This window comes from Camellia sinensis, chromosome 7 (assembly GCF_055761805.1).
Source record: "Camellia sinensis isolate YWXY chromosome 7, ASM5576180v1, whole genome shotgun sequence".
Taxonomy (NCBI): Eukaryota; Viridiplantae; Streptophyta; class Magnoliopsida; order Ericales; family Theaceae; genus Camellia; species Camellia sinensis.
Window position 1 is genome coordinate 190,996,389 of NC_138967.1, and position 19,929 is coordinate 191,016,317.

The 19,929-nt window shown below is 34.6% G+C and overlaps 2 protein-coding genes and 1 long non-coding RNA gene across 4 annotated transcripts; all 3 read left to right on the forward strand.

The window, feature by feature from the left end:
* Positions 1–1,574: 1,574 nt before the first annotated feature.
* LOC114302448 (truncated FRIGIDA-like protein 1) lies at positions 1,575–5,068 on the forward strand. Its single transcript, XM_028247478.2, has 3 exons — positions 1,575–2,619; positions 4,114–4,289; positions 4,368–5,068. The coding sequence occupies exons 1-3, from the start codon at positions 1,866–1,868 to the stop codon at positions 4,920–4,922; spliced, it is 1,485 nt and encodes a 494-aa protein (XP_028103279.2). The 5' UTR covers positions 1,575–1,865; the 3' UTR covers positions 4,923–5,068.
* Positions 3,227–3,747, forward strand: LOC145796467 (uncharacterized). Its single transcript, XR_014336905.1, has 2 exons — positions 3,227–3,359; positions 3,524–3,747. It is a non-coding gene; the product is annotated as an uncharacterized LOC145796467 (long non-coding RNA).
* Positions 5,069–11,528: 6,460 nt separating the features above from the next.
* LOC114302443 (putative WRKY transcription factor 20) lies at positions 11,529–18,435 on the forward strand. Of its 2 annotated transcripts, XM_028247467.2 has the most exons (6): positions 11,529–12,111; positions 14,126–14,317; positions 16,195–16,693; positions 16,802–16,934; positions 17,031–17,189; positions 17,558–18,435. In XM_028247467.2, the coding sequence occupies exons 1-6, from the start codon at positions 11,884–11,886 to the stop codon at positions 18,012–18,014; spliced, it is 1,668 nt and encodes a 555-aa protein (XP_028103268.2). In that variant the 5' UTR covers positions 11,529–11,883; the 3' UTR covers positions 18,015–18,435. The 2 variants fall into 2 exon arrangements, with proteins under 2 accessions (XP_028103268.2, XP_028103271.2); XM_028247470.2 differs by lacking the exon at positions 14,126–14,317 and having other exon boundaries at positions 11,615–12,111.
* Positions 18,436–19,929: the final 1,494 nt, after the last annotated feature.

Genomic DNA, 19,929 nt, shown 5'->3' on the forward strand with positions numbered 1-19,929 from the left:
TTTGAAATCAAAATCAGAGAGAAAAAGGAAGACGTTTTTCAGTATGGGAACCAAAGCTAAATCTGGACCATTTATTAAACATAGTAAAAGTGATTTAAACCATTGAAATGTCCAAATAGGACAAATGAGAGTAAGGGGTTGTTTGAGATGTCTTAAATAAGTGTACTTTTTGATTTTTTGGACTAAAAAGTTGAGGAAAAAAATATGATTGTTTGGGTTAATTTTTTGACCTTTTATGGAAAATGTATATTAAAAAATTATATAAATTAGTGTGTAGGGAAAAATTAGGATTAAGAGTTGTGCAGTCGTACTTTTTGACTTTTGGTGAATAGTGATAACTTTTTAACTTTTTGAATAACTTTTTGACTTTTTAACTTTTTAGGCATATGCCAAACTTGGCCTAAGATATTTTCATCTCTTGGATTGAATCAATGTGATAGTCTATATTTTGACACACATACAAATGTTCCATCCCCAATTCAAAAAAAACCCCTATTTTGTTATATAGATTTTTTTAGTATTTGAAAATAAATCACCAATTTTACATATTTTAAAATAAAGGTCAGGGAAAGACATAGAGCATACTTGCTCATTTCTTTTCATTTATTTCTCATGCAGGATTTATAATCTTTTTATAAAACTTAAAAAAAGTCTTTTATTATTTTATCATTTATATTAAATTGTCAAAATTGATCCGCTTATACTCATAAACGCAATAATAGACCAGATTTACATTTTTAATATAAAAAAAATTATAATATTATTTTTTTCATTCATATTATTATTGAATTACAGGGAAGTTTTTTTTTGTAGAACTCCAACGATGTTAAAAGAAGTTAATGTATTTTACCTTTAATTAAAGGATTAATTACAAATATACTTTTTAATATTTATTTAAAATATAAATTATTTCTTGTGATTTTAAAATTTATAAATACTCTTTTTTTAGAATTTTTTTATTTAATAGAATTAATTAGAAAAAAATGAAATTTTTAACTACTGTCCTATATAATAATAAAATTATCTGAATTATTAATTAAAATATAATTATGATATCATTATAAATTATTAATTGACATAATAATTTTTTTAATAGAATGAATCATTTGTTAGGCGATTAGAAACTTGAAGGGATGAGATATAATCAGTGTGTTTGGTTTGAATTTTTTGAATTAAGTTTTTTGAAAACTGAATTTTTTGGTTTTCGTGTTTTTTTGTTTTTAGTGAATGTTTTTAAAATTTTAATCATTTTTTTTTACTTTTTTAGATACACCTTACTTAGATGTATTTAAAAAAAAAAATTGTGAAAAAATATTTTTAAAAATTAATAAATACATAAAAATATAAAAATATACTGAATTCTCGTATTTTTTTGTATTTTTGGTATTTAGTGAATTTTTAAAAGGTTTTTTTCAATTTTTTTTTTTTTACTTTTTAGATATATATATGTTCGGTATGTCTAAAAACTAAAAAAAATTACTCAAAATATTAAAAAAATTCAATAAAAACAAAAAAAACACGAAATATAAGAAAGTAAAACTTCCTAAAAAATGTGTTTGAAAAATCATAACCATGCATGCTGAATAATTTTTAGAACTATGATAAATAACCTGTGTTGTAGACAAACCGCAGAGGGGTATTTGTAATTTACCCTTTGAAATTAAAATATGAAACGACACCGTGTTGAAGCAAATGACGTCGTGTATGTACACTGAAATTTGTCGCCATTGTACAATTGAGATTCTTTGGGGACAAATGACAAAAACCATGAGAGCATCCTCGCCGGAAATCTGAACCCAGAGTTCTCAGCTCCGGCGACTCTCTCTCCTCTCTCTCTCTCTCTCTCTCTCTAAAGTTTCACAAAAATGGTGACAATGGAGACAATCTCAGCGGCTCTAAGTCTCGTCGATTCGAAGAAAGAGAATCTCCGAAAAGCCTTCGAAGATCTTCAATCCCACTCATCTTCTCTCTCCTCCTTCAACCTCTCATGGTCCGACCTCGATTCCCACTTCTCCGCCCTCCAATCATCTCTCCAAACCCAGTTCACTCTCCTCCAATCCCAACAACAAAAACCCCAATCTCAACCACCCAAACAACCCCCAAATCAAACCCAACAACCAGATTCACTCGTCTCAGTTCGCCCAGAGCTGAAAGCCTTCTGCGAGAACATGGATGGGTTGGGCTTGAGGAACTACATAGCCGAGCGGCGCAATGAGCGAGCCACGATCAGAGCCGAGCTTCCTGACGCGCTTCGGCTCGCACCGGACTCGGCTGCGATGGTTCTGGATGCTACGGAGGGGTTCTATGTGAAGAAATCGGTTCTGTATGATTTGAGGCGGAGCTGTGTGGTTTTGTTGGAGGAGTTGATGGGTTTGAAACCGAAGATTGGGGGTGAAGTGAAGGAGAGAGCGAGGAATTTGGCTGATGAGTGGAAAGGGAGAGTGGGTTCTGATGGTGAGAATCCATTGGAGGCATTTGGGTTTCTTCTTCTTTTGGGGACTTATGGTTTGGCAGATGGGTTTAGTGTAGAGGAACTTGTTGATTTTGTTGTCATTGCTGCTAGGTATCAACAAACTATTGAATTGTGTCGAGTGCTCGGTCTTGGCGATCGGATTTCTGGTGAGGGTTTTCAGTTTTTCTTTAAATATCTACACATATGCATATTATTTTGAGTTGTATGATGTGAATTTTAATGTTTATAGATGGGAAATTCAATGGTTATTTGTTTCTGTGAATTGGAATCAATTCATTATTCATATCATTATTGTTACTCTGTTGCAAATGAAAAGTTATTATCAAATTTTAGTTGAATGTGAGGATGCTGATCTCTTCACAAGTGATTGCACTTTTGTTTTTCTTGTTTTACAAACAAAAACATCAGAAAGTTCTAAAACGTCCATCATTCTCATATTGTTTTCATTTTTGTGCAAAAGCAGTTTTTGGAAACATTTTTTTGGTGTTTTCTAAAAGTGGGGTGCTTGGGTTGTTTTTAAGAAAACAGTTTTCATAGACAGTTTACCAAACAAGTTATTTCTTGTGTTTTTCAGAAAATATGAACTAAAAACACTACCAAACAAGAATATAATTTTTTGAGATGAAAGAATGTATTTTAGAAAAATGTTTGTGGACGTGTTATAGTTATTCCATCCTGTTGTGACTAGGTGCAGTAATATGTATGACTTCCTTATGAATGATACGAATGCTCGATTCTTGAAGGAGTAAGAACCTTGATTGGACAAATTAGCTTCTCATGTGGATCTTTATTTGTCAAAAATAAACCAATAATGTGCTTATGCAGACTTTGTTTGACATACAATTAATCATGGTGACAATGTGTTGATTGTGGCTGGTTAATGCATGTAAGTTGGGTTTTTGTTAATACAACGAATTTCTCTGTGTATTCCTTGTTGACTATGCTTGAAGAGCATTTTTGTGTGCGTTGTCAAGTGCCATTAGCTTTGTGTTCACCACCTCATAGAATTCTCTAATTTTCACTTTCCACCTCTGCCAATCTTTGTGCCAGGTTAACCTCAAAACACCCCTGTGATCCATGCATGCCTCAACTTGACTCGTTGCAAGCATTTTTTATTAGGGCCCACTTATTATCTCAGTCGCAGAACCATGTGTTGTTCGGAGGTTTGTGGCCTCTGGTCTTCAGGACAACTATGCATTGCTTGGTAGTGTAACGATACAAAATTATGTCACTTTAACTTAAGACTAATCGTTACTCAGGGTTGAATCTTTTAATGTGATTCCCATTATGACAATTGTAGTTAGCAAATCTTTTTTTATTTTGGCCCAAAAGAGCTAAACGTTTCATTTTGGTTATACATCAGTACTTGACTCTCTACTTTCTATCAGGCTTGGTTTTTGGTTAATTTTGGTGCAATGTGGTAATCTTGTTGAGATTTGGCTGTTCAGAGATTTCATCAAATGACAGGAACCCTTGCTAATTTCATACGCTGATCTTCTTGTCACATTAAGGGAAATCTACCCTTTGAAATTGTCGAGAGTAATTTTTAAAAGACTTATTATATAACAATAATATATTCAATGACTTTTGTTACATTATAAGCTCAATCCAACTCACCCATGTTACTTGGTTTGTCACAGATGTTATTTCAAAACTTATTAGTAAGGGCAAACAAGATCTGGCAGTCAAATTTATTTTTGGATTTGAGCTTGCCGACAAGTTCCCGCCAGTGACCCTCTTAAAAAATTATGTGGAAGAATCCAAAAAACTTGCTAAGAAAGTTCGCAAAGATGGAAACTTTTCTCTTCAATCGAAGGTAATGTTGACTTTCCCTTTATGGTTATTTAAATACTTGATTTCAAGGCATGTATTTGATATTTGTCGACACTTGCAGAATGAGGCCGTAACCAAAGAAGTCAACGCATTGAAATCTGTGATCGAAATCATTGAGTATCATAAGCTTGAGTCTGAGTTGCCGAAGGAGAACCTTAAAAATCGCGTTGAGGCGCTAGAGAAGCAGAAGGCAGAGAGGAAGCAGCAGTCAAAGCTAAAGAACCTGAGTGGAAGCAAGCGTCCTTGGACTACTGAACTAGCTGGTCCGGAAGTGATTCCAAAGAGTATTGCTGGCTCAACCATTCCAGCATTTCAGCAATCCCATTTACAGCCATCAGGTTTGTTGCCAGATCATCATGCTCCATACTCGAGCTCACCAGCCGGGCCATATGGCTTGGCGGGTCCCACTTCTGGCACTGCCCAGTATGCGGGCCCGTCTGCTGGCTCGTATGGTCCGGCAGGAGCTCCTTTTGGTGTCCCTGGGAACTTAATGCCTACACAACCTCATACATACCCTTCGGAATCACACATGCCATCTGGTTATTTTGATAGGCCAATTGCTTATGGTGGTTATGGTTTGCCGCCACAATACCATCCATCTTACTATCCTCAGTAGGTACTTGTATCATTCTAACCATTTAGTACTGTAATATTGGATGGTTTGGTTATTTGAGTTATGTTGAAGTGTGTGGCAGCTTAGTGCCACAAGATTCACAACATTATAGTTTCCTGAACCATAATGATTGAGATGTTTGGGAATAACTCATGAAAATTTTCATTTGAGATCATATATTTTAAGTTTAAAAAAAAAAACTGGAACCACAAGGGAAGGAATCCTTTTATTTTGTTTCTTCTCCAATAGTTCTATTGAGCATTTTTTGGAGGTTTTTGCAATGAGTTCATTTTTTTAAGGGATCTATGTTGTGCATCTCTAAAAGTAACACTTCCCTCCTTTACCAAACCACTTATCCTTTCTTTCCATTTTTCTTCCCCGCTTTGGCTGCTATTTAAGAGCGACAGTGGTACCCAATTCGACATTCAGTACATTAAAACCATTATACCATCCTACCCAGCCCCTCAAAAGGAAATAAGTGAAGGCTGGTAAGTAAATCTTCGGTTACGTGTCTAGTTTTTTCTTATATTATGAATATTCAAGTAAAAATGAGTTTGTGCTTCTGCATTTTAAACAATGAGGAAACAAAATGGGATTTCCTTGTGGTTTACAGCTTCCTTGCCTCCTTTCTTATTTTATTATTGTTTCGCTATGTTTGGTAACTTATGTGAGAAAAGAAAAGAAATGATTACTTAAGTAATAAGAGAAAAGAAAAGAAAAGAAATGATTGTAATTTCTCTCCTTTTTGTTTGGATAAGTAAGAAATAAAAGAAAAGAAATGATTTTGATTTCTCTCCTTCTTGTTTGGTTAGATTTCATTAAGAGAAAAGAAAAGAAATTATTTTATGTTATATTACCAAAATAACCTTTTTATATTTTCAATCATTTTATTTCTTTTATTTTTATAGGGGTAAAATTGGTATTATGAAAATATAAACATTTGTGGATTTCTTTTCTCTCCCAATCTCTCCACTTTTGGGAAGATTGAAAATAAGGGTTATGAGAGAAATGAGTTTCTCTCCATTTCTCTCTATTTCTCTCCATTTCTCTCCACTTAAGATAACCAAACAAGGAAGAGAAATACATTTCTCTCTATTTCTTTTCTTTTCTCTCCGAATCACTCAATCCAAACACAGTGTAATAATTCTCATGGGAGCTTATTTTTGCATCGGATGCAACTTTTTTCTGCTCTTTGATTCTTCTTCATTGCATTGATCTACTGAACACATGTATGCATGATAAAACCATAATAGAAATAGCTCTGGGAGTGAAAGTTCCGGTTCATCAGTCACAGGTCCAATGCTCAATTACATTTATCACTGTTAGGATATCAAACAAGATGTATAGGGTTGGTTTGGGATGTGAGTTGGTTTTTGGTTATTTTAGTCTAGGATTAAAAAGTCTCGTTTGGGATAAGTTTTTTAATTTTATTTATTTATTTATTTTTTTATACTTTTGTGAGAAAAAAAATAAAATTATTATAATTTAGATGTGACATTTTATCTTATTAATTTTTTAGTCACTTCCCAACGAAACGAATGCATAGCATATGTACTGTATTGCATGCCCATTGGAAAAGAGAAAGAGGATTAAAAAGTCTATAATAAAAGTTACCTATGAAATGTACAAGACATTTTTTAAAATTAAAAATTACCTTGAAGACTGATTTATTTTAAATGAATGACTTGCTCTATTTTATACAAATGTATGACTTGTGGTAGGATGGTTTTCTTTGAATATGACTTATCGGTTAATTTTTTTTATTTATTATGAAAAGATATATAGAAACGTAAAGAGATCTTAATAAATAAATATAAAATAGAGAGCCTAATAAGCTGATTATTATGGCCTCTTTTGGGAAGCGGAAAAAAAAAAAGAAAAAGAAGCTTAGTGTAAAAAAAAATATGAGGTAAACTATATATTTCAGTGTACAGAGAAATGACAATATTTTTTTATTAATACAATTAAAGAATTAATAATCAAATAAAAATATTATAAGTATTAAAATTTTATGAAGCTTAATAAAATTATCCTAAATTTGTTACCTATGTCTCTTCAAATTTGAGGGAGGGGTTGGAGAAATATTTATGGGGGGAAAAAAAAAAGTGAGAAACTTTTTCAGTTATAATTTATGTTTTTTTCCCCACATATAAATGAGTAAGTTTAAACTTGTTAAAGTTGAAATTCTCAACTTCACATGTGCAGTTAGTGCATTATTAGATTAATTTGTATCCATGTCAATTATTTAAATCATTCATGTCATATGACAAATTGAAAATTTTGATTAATAAAATATAAATAATTATATGATCAAATCACATATATATTATAACAAATAAACAGTTTAATCTTAAAAATATGTAGTTCATATGTAGTATAATAATCGATATTGGATTAATTTAATTTTCTACGTATAAAATTTTTAATTAGTTGTATAAAATAAGCAATTTAGATAAACTAAGTGAGTCTAAATTAGTCCAATAATATATCAACTTTATTGTGAAGTAGATATGTTTAACTTGGGAAAATTAGTATAGGGTCTCTCTTTCCCACTTTTCGTAATAGAAGAGATCTATAAAATTATTTTTTGATGTCTAAGGTCTCTCAACTCCCACACCCATACATCACAGAGAAATTTGACTGAAATCAAACATCAGCTTCCCACTTCTCTCTCTCTTTCTAGAATACATACACAAATATATATATATATATATATATATATATATATATATATATATATATATATAGCTTCAATGGCGGTGAGTTTTGAACCGGAGTGGCCACGCTCAGTTCCGCTATGGATCGCCTTGTGCTCTGTCGTCTTCCTCCTCGTCTCTTCACAATCAGACTCCGACGCCAGCCTCTGTGGCTCTAGAGGAAAGTAGTATAACATCGTGTGTAAACCTCTGTGGCTCTAGACCACAACAACACCAACAACAGGAAAGTAGTATAACATCGTGCGTAAACCAGCTTATTCCATGCTTCAACCACCTTAATCTTAGAGGGAGCCATGACAACCCACCAGATAGTTGTTGTAATCCTCTCAAATCTGTGATTAAATCAAACCCTAAATGCTTATGCAGTATTATTAGCATCAAGGCCACCAATGCAGCTCAGCAGTACGGCATCAACCTAACCGATGCTCAGCAATTGCCCGGCAGATGCGGCCAACATGTTAACCTCATCGTCTGCCTTGCTACAGCTACAAGTATACTCGGTTACAAATTCTGCAAGTTCATCATCATTGGTCTTGTCTCAAAGCATCACGTCCATGCCCATGACAGCTTTATCCATTATTTTTCTTTCTTATTTCTTTGGAGGAGTATGTGATAATTACTGAAATTAACAATTTTTTTGGAAAGGTTTGTCTGGGAATTTCTCTGGGTTGTGGAGTCCAGAGAAATTCTTTGGGTTGAGAGAATTTCCAGGAAAGGTTTGTCTGGGAATTTTCTCTGGGTTGTGGAGTCTAGAGAAATTCTCTGAGTGAGAGAATCTCTGAAAATGTTTGTCTGGGAATTTTTTCTGGGTTTGGGGAGTCTAGATAAATTTTGAATTTTCAAGAAAAAATTGAATGTTCAAAGTCTTAAACTCAGAGATGTTCATGAACTTTGAAATGGCTCTAATATTTCTTGGTTTCTACAAGAAACTAGAACCTAAATCAAGAAGCTTGCTTTGCTGGAAGGCATCTAAAGTGACTCGTCGGAAGGTAATGTTTGATAAATTATTATGATCTTACAGCAAATTCCAGAAAGTCCACTATCTCTGAGTTTATATATATTATGTATATTTTCATAGATTTCACACTCACATATACCTGTACCCATGTGTGTATATTTAATTTCATTCCTTCAATGGTTATGCTTCTTAGTCTGCAAATCCCACTGATGTTATTGCTTCTTCTTTTTTTTTTGGTAATCAGCTCGATGCTGTATGCACTTTCTGTCCTCCTTCAACCACTCTTGAAGGTCAGAGAAATTCCAGAATTTCTCTTGACCAATTTTCTCTGTGACATGAATTTTCTCTAGACTAATTTTATCTGGACCAATTTTCTCTGGATCAACTCGAGGGACCTTAGACATTATGAAAATATTAGATGTCCTTTATGCTATAAAATTTTAATACAAGGGACCTTAAAAAAAAAACCCCTTGCTATTGCCATAATTTGGCAGCAGTTCACAGAAACTTTACTCCAATGGTAAGTTATGGCAGCTGCCATAACTGCCTATGCATAATAAAAATCTCATTCCCTTCCTGAGTTCAGATCCTCTACTTGAGAATCTCTACTTGGCTTCCTACTTGGTGGGCCATTGGGCCTATATTTGGGCTCAACTTCGATGATCTAAATCGTTCACATTTTAAGATTTATTGAGTATATTATACTCGCAAAAAATTAAGTTGATCGGATATCAAAATCCATGTGTTTTGATCATCGAACTAAAAATCGTTTTACTAAAAAATAAACATGTTTATTAAATTTTTTTAGTTCAATGATCCGAGCACGTGGTTTCTGATATTCGATCAATTTGATTTTTTACAAGTATGACATACTCAACAAATCTTAAAATGTGAACTGTTCAGATTATCAAAATTGAGCCCAATGACCCACTAAGTAAGGAGCCAAGTAGAGATCCTCCAAGGAGAAGATCTAAGCTCTCCCGCCCTCTCTTCTATCTAGGAATGGCAACGGGCCGGGTCGGGGCCGGGGATCGCCCTCCCCGTCCCCGATCCCCGAAGATCAAAATATCTCCGCCCCCGTCCCCGATCCCCGGCGGGGAAACCATCGCCCCCCACCCCCTTCCCCAACGGGGATTGGATTTCCCCGACCTCGCAAAATCCCCGACAATCATCAACCACAACTCTGAAAAATCCCCCAAAAAGCTCAATCATCAACAATTTAACAAAAAAAAATTTAGATAACTCAAAATCATCAACAACCCAACAGTTTAGTATGTTCGTTACACACAACTAGATCCAAAAAAAAAAATAAAAAAAAATAGAATGTTCATTACACACACAGAGATCTAAGAAAACCCAAAAAAAATAAAAAATAAATAAAAATTAGAATGTTCATTACACACACACACAGATCTAAGAAAACCCCAAAAAAAAAAAAAAAAAATTAAAACACACATACATCTTGCCTTTGATTGCTCACACACAAATCTCTTTCTCTCTCACTCACTCTCTTGCCTTTGATTGCACACACACACAGATCTTAGTCTCAGATTTGCGGAGACAGTGTCGGTGACGGTGGAAGACACCAGAGACGATCTTTAGATCTAGATCTAGAGACGAAGTCGTTGAAGCCATCACGAGGCAGCGGAGACGGGGCAGTGGAGACGAGGTAGGAGACGGTGGAAGGACGAAAGAGTGAGAGAGAGAGTGTGAGTTTCACAGAGTAGATGGAAGGGAGAAGAACGAACAAGAAAGAGAGAGAGAGAGAGAGAGAGAAAGAGTGTTGAGAATCTGAAATGCACTAAACTAACTAAACACACATATATAATATATTGTATTATATATATATATATATTAAATAATACGGGTAATGGCACGGGGATAATTCGGGGAAAATCGGGCCGGGGCCGGGGCGGGGCCGGGGCTGGGGGATCAATCACCGTCCCCGGCCCGAAAATTATCGGGGATGTGTTTTTCAATACCAGCCCCGGCCCTATGGGGAATAATCTTCGGGGAAAAACCTATTTATCGGGACGGGACGGTCCGGGTCCCCGTCGGGCCGAGTTTAAATTGCCATCCCTACTTCTATCTGCCACTTTTGTACAACAAAAGATTGAAATTGGTGCGTGTGGGATGTCTGGACATCCTATACGCACCAGTTTCTGTGTTAAAATAGCAAAAATTACATCTTTCCATTTGAGCACCATTGTTATAATTCTACCATTTTCTACTGTTCATTGCCATAATTTGACAATGACAATGCTATTGGGTAATTTACAAACACACTTCCTGAGATTTATTTAAAATACAAATTGCCTCTTGTGGTTCTGAAAATTACATCTCGCTCCCTGAGATTTTTAATTTTATAACAAATAACCATTTTTATTAATAAAATATCAAATTAATTAATAACTTTTAATGTTAAAATTTTATTTTAACTAATAATTTAGATAATTTTTTATTATATCGGATAGCGGTTAAGAAATTTTTTTTTCCCAATTAATTTTGATAAATAAATTTTTTTGACAATGGGACATTTATAATTTTTCAAACCACATAGAACAATTAACATTTTAAATAAATCTCAAGAGGTGCATTTGTAATTTATCCTAATATTTACCATTAGAAATACTCTTACAATCTCATATTTTTGTAAATTTTTTAGTCAAATAAACTGATCTCTAGTTTTTCTTAATTTTTTTATTTATGAAAAATGCTAAAGCTTTTTTTTTACTATTATTAATTTTGAAAAATGTATAAAAAAAATATTTTAAAATAATATTAAAATAATAAATATTTTAGCATTATATTTTTCTTATTGACTTAGCCTAGCATTACCATTAGCTGGATTTTTTTTTTTTTTTTTGGGGGGGTAAACTTGGGCATTAAGCTGGATGTTTTTAATATTTATATAAGTAAAATATTATAATAAGAGAGAGGGGGTCAAAGGGAGGGGGAGAAAAGAGGGAATGAATCATTGTTGTATACTCTATATATAAATATCATCGTTTCGTTTGATAGATCCACATTCGTCCGTGCACGGTAAAGCGCGACCTTGGCAACATCAATTTAACGATCGCACACAACCACCATCAACAACAACGTAACAGAGATTAAGAAAATGACAACCCAAACACATCCCAATCCAGATCCACTGTAAACCCAAGTCAACCTCTCTCTATCTCTCTGTGAAATCCCCAAACTACCCCTCCGCTGTTCTTCACCCCATCCATCGAACCCGCTCTTCTCTCTCTCTCTCTCTCTCTCTAACCAAGCTTCGCAATCGTCAATGGAAGACTCTGAGTCTGAGTCTCTGAGCTCTCTTCACAAAGAAGAAAGTCGCGTGATTCACAGCTCTGATCACATGAGAGATGCGAATTCTGGATCCAGCTCCGGCAGGTACAAACTCATGTCTCCGGCCAAACTCCCGATCTCTAGGTCTCCGTGCATGACAATCCCTCCCGGACTCAGTCCGACTTCGTTTCTTGACTCCCCTGTTCTTCTCTCTAACATGAAGGTTTGATCCTCTCTCTCTCTGCTTCGAATCATTGGCGAGTACTTGGATTTGAAGTAGGTTTTGTTGCTGATTCGAATCGTATGTTCATATTTTGTTCAGCCGTTGTTTGGTTGCCCAGAAAAAGATAAAAGAAAAAAAAAAAAATCTTTTTTCTTTACGTATTTTTAGTCTTAATTGACAAGTGGAAAACTTACTGTCTAGAAGCAATTGAGGTGTTGTTTGGTTGTCTAGAAAAACGAGGGAAAAGAAGAAAGAAAAAAAATATCAATTGCTTATCCTTTCAGTTTCTTTGTTCTTAATTAATTAGTGGAAAACTGGAAACTCTCTCTCTAGAAGCACGTCGAAACTAAAGAAATTGTGCGGTCCTCAATTGAGGTGTTGTTTGGTTGTCTAGAAAAACGAGCGGAAAAGAGAAAGAAAAAGAAAGGAAAAAAAAAATAATTTCTTTTCTTATTTTTGGTCTTAATTGATTAGTGGTGGAACTTACTCTCTAGAAGCAAGCCATAACTAAAGTAGTTGAGAAAGAAAAAAAAAAATTGAATTGCTTATCCTTTTTATTTTTTGGTTTTAATTAATTAGTGGAAAACTGAAAGCTTACTCTCTAGAAGCAAGTCGTAACTAAAGTAATTGTGCGGGCCTCAATTGAGGTGCTGTTTGGTTGTATAGAAAAACAAGGGAAAAGAAAAAGAAACGTTCCTTTTTCTTTTCTTTTTTTGGTCTTAATTTATTGGTGAAAAACTTATTGCCTAGAAGCAGACAATAACTACCGTAATTGTGCTACCTTTAATTGAGTTCGTTATTGCAGTTTTCAATGTTTTTTTTCACTTATCCTGCATTAGCTCAGCATTGAAACGGAGGATGTCGTTACATCACAGTAGCTTTAGTGGAGAATTTCTTCGAAATTGAGTGTTGTGATGTGATATAAGATGTTTGTTCGTTGAGAAAAAAGACGAATCTTTAAGTAAACTACGATTTGAGATTCTGATTAGAAGCAGTGCTACCCTCAATTGAGTTTATTGTTGAAATTTTTGAATTTTTTTTACTTATTCTGCATTAGCTCAGCATTGAAAAGGAGGATGCGGTTACATGACAGTAGCTTTAATGGAGAATTTTTTTCGAAATTGAGTGATGTGATGAGATATAAGATGTTTGTTCGTTAAGAAAAAGGACTATCTTTAAGTAAAAAACTACAATTTGAGATTCTAATCAGAAGTAGTGCTATCCTCAATCGAGTTCATTATTTGAATTTTCAATACCTTTTACTTATCCTGCATGAAATGGAGGATATGGTTACATCACAGTAGCTTAGTGGGGAATTTTTTTCGGAATTGAATGATGTGATGTGATATAAAATGTTTGTTGGCAGAGAAAAGGACGATCTTTAAGTAAACTACAATATGTGATAAGAAGTTGGGTTCGTTTCACCACTTCAGAATTTGTTGGCTTTTTGTTGCTTATATATGAACTACTTACATATCCTGGGCCCAATTGATTCTTATGCTTCATATTATTGTATTCTATGATAGCATCTTATTGGCGTTATGCGGTGTAGCTTGTCCTAGAATATGTCTTACTGCCAACAATTGGAACTTTTTCTGGTTTATAACGGTGTTGTTTTCTTTCAGCATGAATCTTCCTTTTTGTTTGTGCTTGGCCTTTTTATGTTTTGTTCCATCTTTGTGATTTGACATGTGAGGAAAAAGAAGGAAAAGATTCACACTTGTATGGATCACTTTCACAATCATGGTGTTTAAATAACTCTAATCAATGTGTACTCAATTATCTATAAAAACTATAGGAAGAATTTTGTTTTAGCTGTGTTCATTGGTTAATGCAATGTTAAGGCTTTGAGTGCCTTCCTCATGAAGCTAGACACAACCCACCAATTTATATAGAAAGTGCAAGTTAGTTGCCTTTTTTTTTTTTTTTGTTCTTTTGTGTGTTATGTGCTGGTGATTATACACAATTAGAAGATTCCCAATCCATAATTTTTAGAAACTTTTGAATCCTGCAGGCAGAACCTTCTCCAACTACAGGTTCATTTTTTAAGCCTCAATTGATGCATTGGACTGGGGGTACCTCTGGTTTTTCATTGGCTACAAATAGCTCCAATAGTGATACGATCGATGAAATAAAAAACGGCTGTTTTGAGTTTAAACCCCATGCTGGATCTGATGTTTCAAGGTTACCTGCAGTGACACCCATGGTAATGCCCTAATGAACTATCAAATGGTTATTACCACTTTTTCCTCCTGAAAAATTCATATACCATTTGAGAAATTTTGTTACTGATTTAGATGTGGTTTTGCATGTGGTTCTTATTTATTGTGGCGTGTGAATTGGAAATCAGTTTTAGGAACATTCCGTATTTATATGGAAAATATTAGCATGGAATAATTATTGGTTCTAGTGTCAAAAGGATGAAAAGAATTATTTGGTTTACCCATGAATGAGTTAGAGGCCATGTATATATAATAAATTCATGATACAATTTAAGTAACGATATAAATAAGGAAATAATACTAAATCAGTTATTGACACAATTACAGATTATATACATAATACTAAAAGTAAAAAGATTTTATGTACTCTAATTTCTATATTCAACACTCCCTCTCACCCTGGTGTGAAGATATTCAACAATCGCAGCTTGTCAATGGATGGATGGAAGAAGCCGCAAAAAACTAATGTCGGAACAGTTTAAGGGGTCATGTCGGACCGTTGTAAAGACTAATTGGAATCAATGTCGAGACAGTTTAAAGGGGTCATGCCAGACTGAAATAAAGAACTGGATGTTGAACCAGCAAGCGTGGCACACACATAACTTATGACGTGGTGCTGAACAATAATGACAACAGATGACTGAGTGCGCCAGGGGCGGCTTATTAGAAAGTGGGAGAGGGGACAACTTGGATGGTACATCAGGGGGCGGTTTTGGTGGCGTGCGAAGGGGGGCGGCTTGGGTGGTGCTCCAAAGAGGGCGGCTTAGGTGGTGCGCCAAGGGGGCGTCTTGGGTTATGTGCTAGAGAGAGCGGCTTGGGTTGTGTGCTAGAGGGGACGGCTTAGGTGGTACGCCAAGGGGCGGCTTAGGTTGTGCGCCAAAGAGGGTGGCTTAGGCGGTTCACATGGTATATCACCATACTCACCATGATATAGGTATAATACCCTCCCTCAAACTCAAATAGGTTTGAAGATATAAATCTATTTAAGGTTAAAATAGAGGGAAAGACAAAGTGAAGCAGAAACATACAAAAAAATAGATTGCGAGTAAAAAAAAATATGATAGAGATATCTGGGTAGGAATAAACTAGCGAACAAATGAGGAGATCACCATGAAGTGATACTGACAGGAACATATGACAGTGGAAGGGGTTGAGATCCGGTGGGCGGCCAAGGCAAGGTTGCCGCCCGTCGGTGAAACGAAATTACTAAGTAACCTAGCTCCTATACCAAAAAAGATGAAAAACATTATTTGGCTTACCCATGAACTAGGTAGAGGCAATGTATATATAATAGATTCATGATATAATTTAGGAAACGATATAAATAAGGAAACAACACTAAATTAGTGATTGACACAATCACATACTAAAAATAAAAAGATTCTATGTATTTTAATTTCTATATTCAACAGGTTCTGACTCGCTAGAAATCAAAATCATGTAATTTATGTGCTCTATAGATGAGATACTCCACTCTTTTGCCTAGAACCAATGTTACTTGCAGGCTGTTATCATGTTTTGGATTTATTAACATTTTCTTATTACAACTACACGGCACAAGTGCCGGATAACATGAGTTTGTCCATCCCATGTGCAGCCTATGGCTACAGTCAATGCTGCATGTTTCTTTGATGCCTAATTTTTCTGTTTTTTTAATTGAAAACAATTCTATAGGATGGAAGTGGACCAGGGTTCTTATAGAATTAAAAATGCTTATTATTGTTATTTTTTTAATTTAAAAACATCTTTTTAAAGAAAAAGAAGAATCTTGAACATATATTTATAGGTTTCAGTTTGATGCGTCTGTGTGATTATCCTTGAACTAATTTTAGCACTGTTTGCTTTACATTTTTGTATAAAGACCTCCACAGGCATGGACAACCAAAAAAATGAACCATTTGAGCGAGCTCAAGTTCAATGCCAGTCTCAATCATTTGCATCATTGTCATCTGTTATAAGCGAGATGGCATCCTCCTCGAAAGAATTGAATGTACCTGAACCTGTTCATATGTTTGCTTCAAGAGCTACTGTACCTGCTGGAGTTGATTCTGATGAATTAAACAAGGTTCAAGCATCGCAATCTGATCATAAAGATATTGGGCCTTCAGTTACTCCTGAGAGATCATCTGATGATGGATATAACTGGCGAAAATATGGGCAGAAACTTGTGAAAGGAAGTGAATTTCCACGAAGCTATTACAAATGCACACATACTAACTGTGAGGTGAAGAAGATTTTCGAACGCTCTCCCAGTGGTCAAATAACAGAGATTGTGTATAAGGGTACACATGATCATCCCAAGCCTCAACTGGCCCGTCGATATACTGCTGGTTCCATTATGTCTGTCCAAGAGAAAACTGGTAAGGTTTCATATTTAACCGCCCAAGGTAAATAAAAAAGCTTTCCAATTATTTCACTTTTTCAAAGTTTATGTACTGAAGTGATTCCTCCTCCTCCATTCCTTGAAGATAATATTGAGCCATATGGCACTCCTGAGCTATCTCCTCGTGGAACAAATGATGACAGTGTAGAGGGTGGAGCTTCCCAGTTGAACTGCACTAATGATGAGGTTGATGAAGATGACCCATTTTCAAAGCGGAGGTGATGTAGTTCAACGGAGGCGTTGGATTTTCTTTTTCGTAATAGTTGTATCCATGTACTAACTTCGATTGAAATTACTGTCAAAATTTGTTGCAGGAAGTTAGATGGTGTTGATATTGATGTCATACAGGTCGTTAAGCCAATTCGTGAACCGCGTGTTGTTGTTCAAACTGTGAGTGAGGTTGATATACTGGATGATGGGTATCGATGGCGTAAATATGGTCAGAAAGTGGTGAGGGGCAATCCTAATCCGAGGTATTGTCAGTACTTAGATTTGTTTTACCTATTTTATATGTTATTTCCAGAATTGATTATTTGTAAATAATTCCTAAGCAAACAAGTTGAGTTTGTGTATGTATTTCCCCTCCATTTATACCGAGCCATGGCCACCACCTCTATTCATGATACTTTTAACTAGTGCTGCCAATTTCCAACTAACATGGAGGTAATTATTTGTTGATTCTGAAGATGGAAAATAAATAAATAAATAAATTCCTTTGGTTTTCAGCCCTCTCTTCGTATTATTAGCATGATTTATAGAATTAATGCTAAATGTCATTGTTCAAAAGTGGGCCTGTACGTCAACTACTAAACACTAAATATCATTTTCACGTGTTATGTAGGAGTTATTACAAGTGCACAAATGCTGGATGCCCCGTTAGGAAACACGTGGAAAGGGCATCCCACGATCCCAAAGCTGTCATAACTACATACGAGGGAAAACACAATCATGACGTACCTACTGCAAGAACTAGTAGCCATGACATGGCAGGTCCTGCAACTGTGAATGGAATGTTGAGGGTTAGATCAGAACAGAGTGATTCAATCAGCCTTGATCTTGGGGTGGGGATTTACTCTAGTGCTGAAAATAGATCAAATGAGCACCAGCAAATACTGGATGCTGAACCTTGGCAAAACCATGCGAATGGTAACGGCTCCAACTTTAAGGTAGTTCGAGTAACCCCAGTTTCATCATACTATGGTGTTCCAAATTTAGGTCATAGCTTTCAGACTCCACCTTTAAATCATTCTTCTAACCCATATCCACAAAACTTGGAAAGGATACTTTTGGGCCCGTAGAATTGTTTTGTGAACAGAAGAAAGAATAAAATCAAATGATGTGGATTTTCTCCATTGGTGGCTTGGAGGTGAAAGGCTAAAGGGCAAATACGACCGATCATTTTCTTCTTGTTAAGTGTTGCTTATACGACATTAATTGCTCTTGCCTGAAATGGTTTGTACAAATGTGCAATTTTAGTACATATACATTTCTGACCAACAGATGTATTGTAACTGAGACCGGTGCTTGAAAAGGAAAGTATTTTGCAGGAATTTACTTTCATGTCTGAATCACTGATTGATTGGTCAGGTCAATGTTTTATTGAAAATAATGTATTAATTGTGTCCGAATTATTGTACTTTGTATTTTTTGATCTCATATACTGAGGTTCATATAAGGTGCGAACGGGTTTGACAGCCGGAGAGACTCACCGGTGATGAACTTCTTTTTCCATCTGAATGTTATTGGTTCAAAGAAACTGATGTACTTTGTAATATTATCTGCTAACCGATGTCAATGATGAATGGCACGTAGATTGTTCGTCTTGTAGATAAATGAGGACAACGATTGAGACTGGATCCTTTGTTGGAATTCTCTCTTTTGCCAAATTAGGGATGAGCATGCATCGAGTTGGTTTGAGTTATAGCCAAATACAAAATTGAACGGACCATCCTTTAGAAACTTACTCAAATAAACTCTGGGTTGATTCCGGTTGAAATCATAGGTTCACTTATAATTTTAGAATGGGTAAATTACGCTTTGCATTCTTATATTTTGTATTAAATTTTAACTTTGATTCCTATACATGAAATTATAACAGTTAATCTTTGTACTTTTAGTCAAATCTCACTCTGGTCTTGGGACATGAAATTATGACAGTCCACTCCTTACACTTTTGGTCAAATCACATTTTTGTCCCTACATAAGTATCAATGTTTCCTTTCTCGATTGTTTAAATTTTTAACGTAATCTAATTATGTGACAAAAATGTGACTATGAAATGAAAGTTAGAGAGAAAATTATTTTTATTTTTCACCGTGACAATTTATCCTAAAATTAACATCAAATTATGATTGTATTATGTTAAAACAAAACGTAAATTGTAAACAATTAAGAAGATGAACTAGGGATTTGCATAAATTGGAATCAAGAAACCCTATTTTCTACAATAACAGTCTTCTGTCTATTCTGCTTATTTTCTCCTCGATTTCTCTGCTGTCTTTTTTTTTTTAATTTTAAAAGCTCTATTTTCTTGCATCTTTGTCCTAATTTTTAATATACAAACATATATATATATATATATATATATATATATATATATATATATATATATATTGTATTATATCACTCTTACATGTTTATCACGTTGGACAAAGTGTGTTTTGGTAGAAAATATAGATAATTTTTCTCTTTTATTCTCATTTCGTAGTCACATTCTTATTACATGACTATATTTTGGTAAAAATTTAAACAATTGAGTAACAGAAGGGAGACATTAATACTTATGTAAAGATTAAAATGGAATTTGACCAAAAGTGCAAGGGCTGATTGTCACGATTTCATGTATAGAGACGTTAAACTTGACTTAAAGTGGAGAGGTTTTTTTTTTGGGTGGATAAAAATGTAAGGGTCAACTATTATGATTTTATGTGTAAAAATTAAAGTGAGATTTTGTACCAAGTGTAGAAATGTAAAGTGCAACTTACCCTTTTAGAATTTTGTAAATGAACTTCTTAAAATAATAATAATAATAATTTGTAGAGTTCGAATTGCCATAGTCCATAACCACACCATAACAACGAGGAATAATTATAGAGTGGAATAAATTAATGTGATTATAGAGTGTAGGATCCATCACCTTCTTTTTCTTCTTTTTTTCTTTTTTTTTTTATGAATAATTTATAGGTTTGATTTAAAAAAAAAAAAACGGGTGAC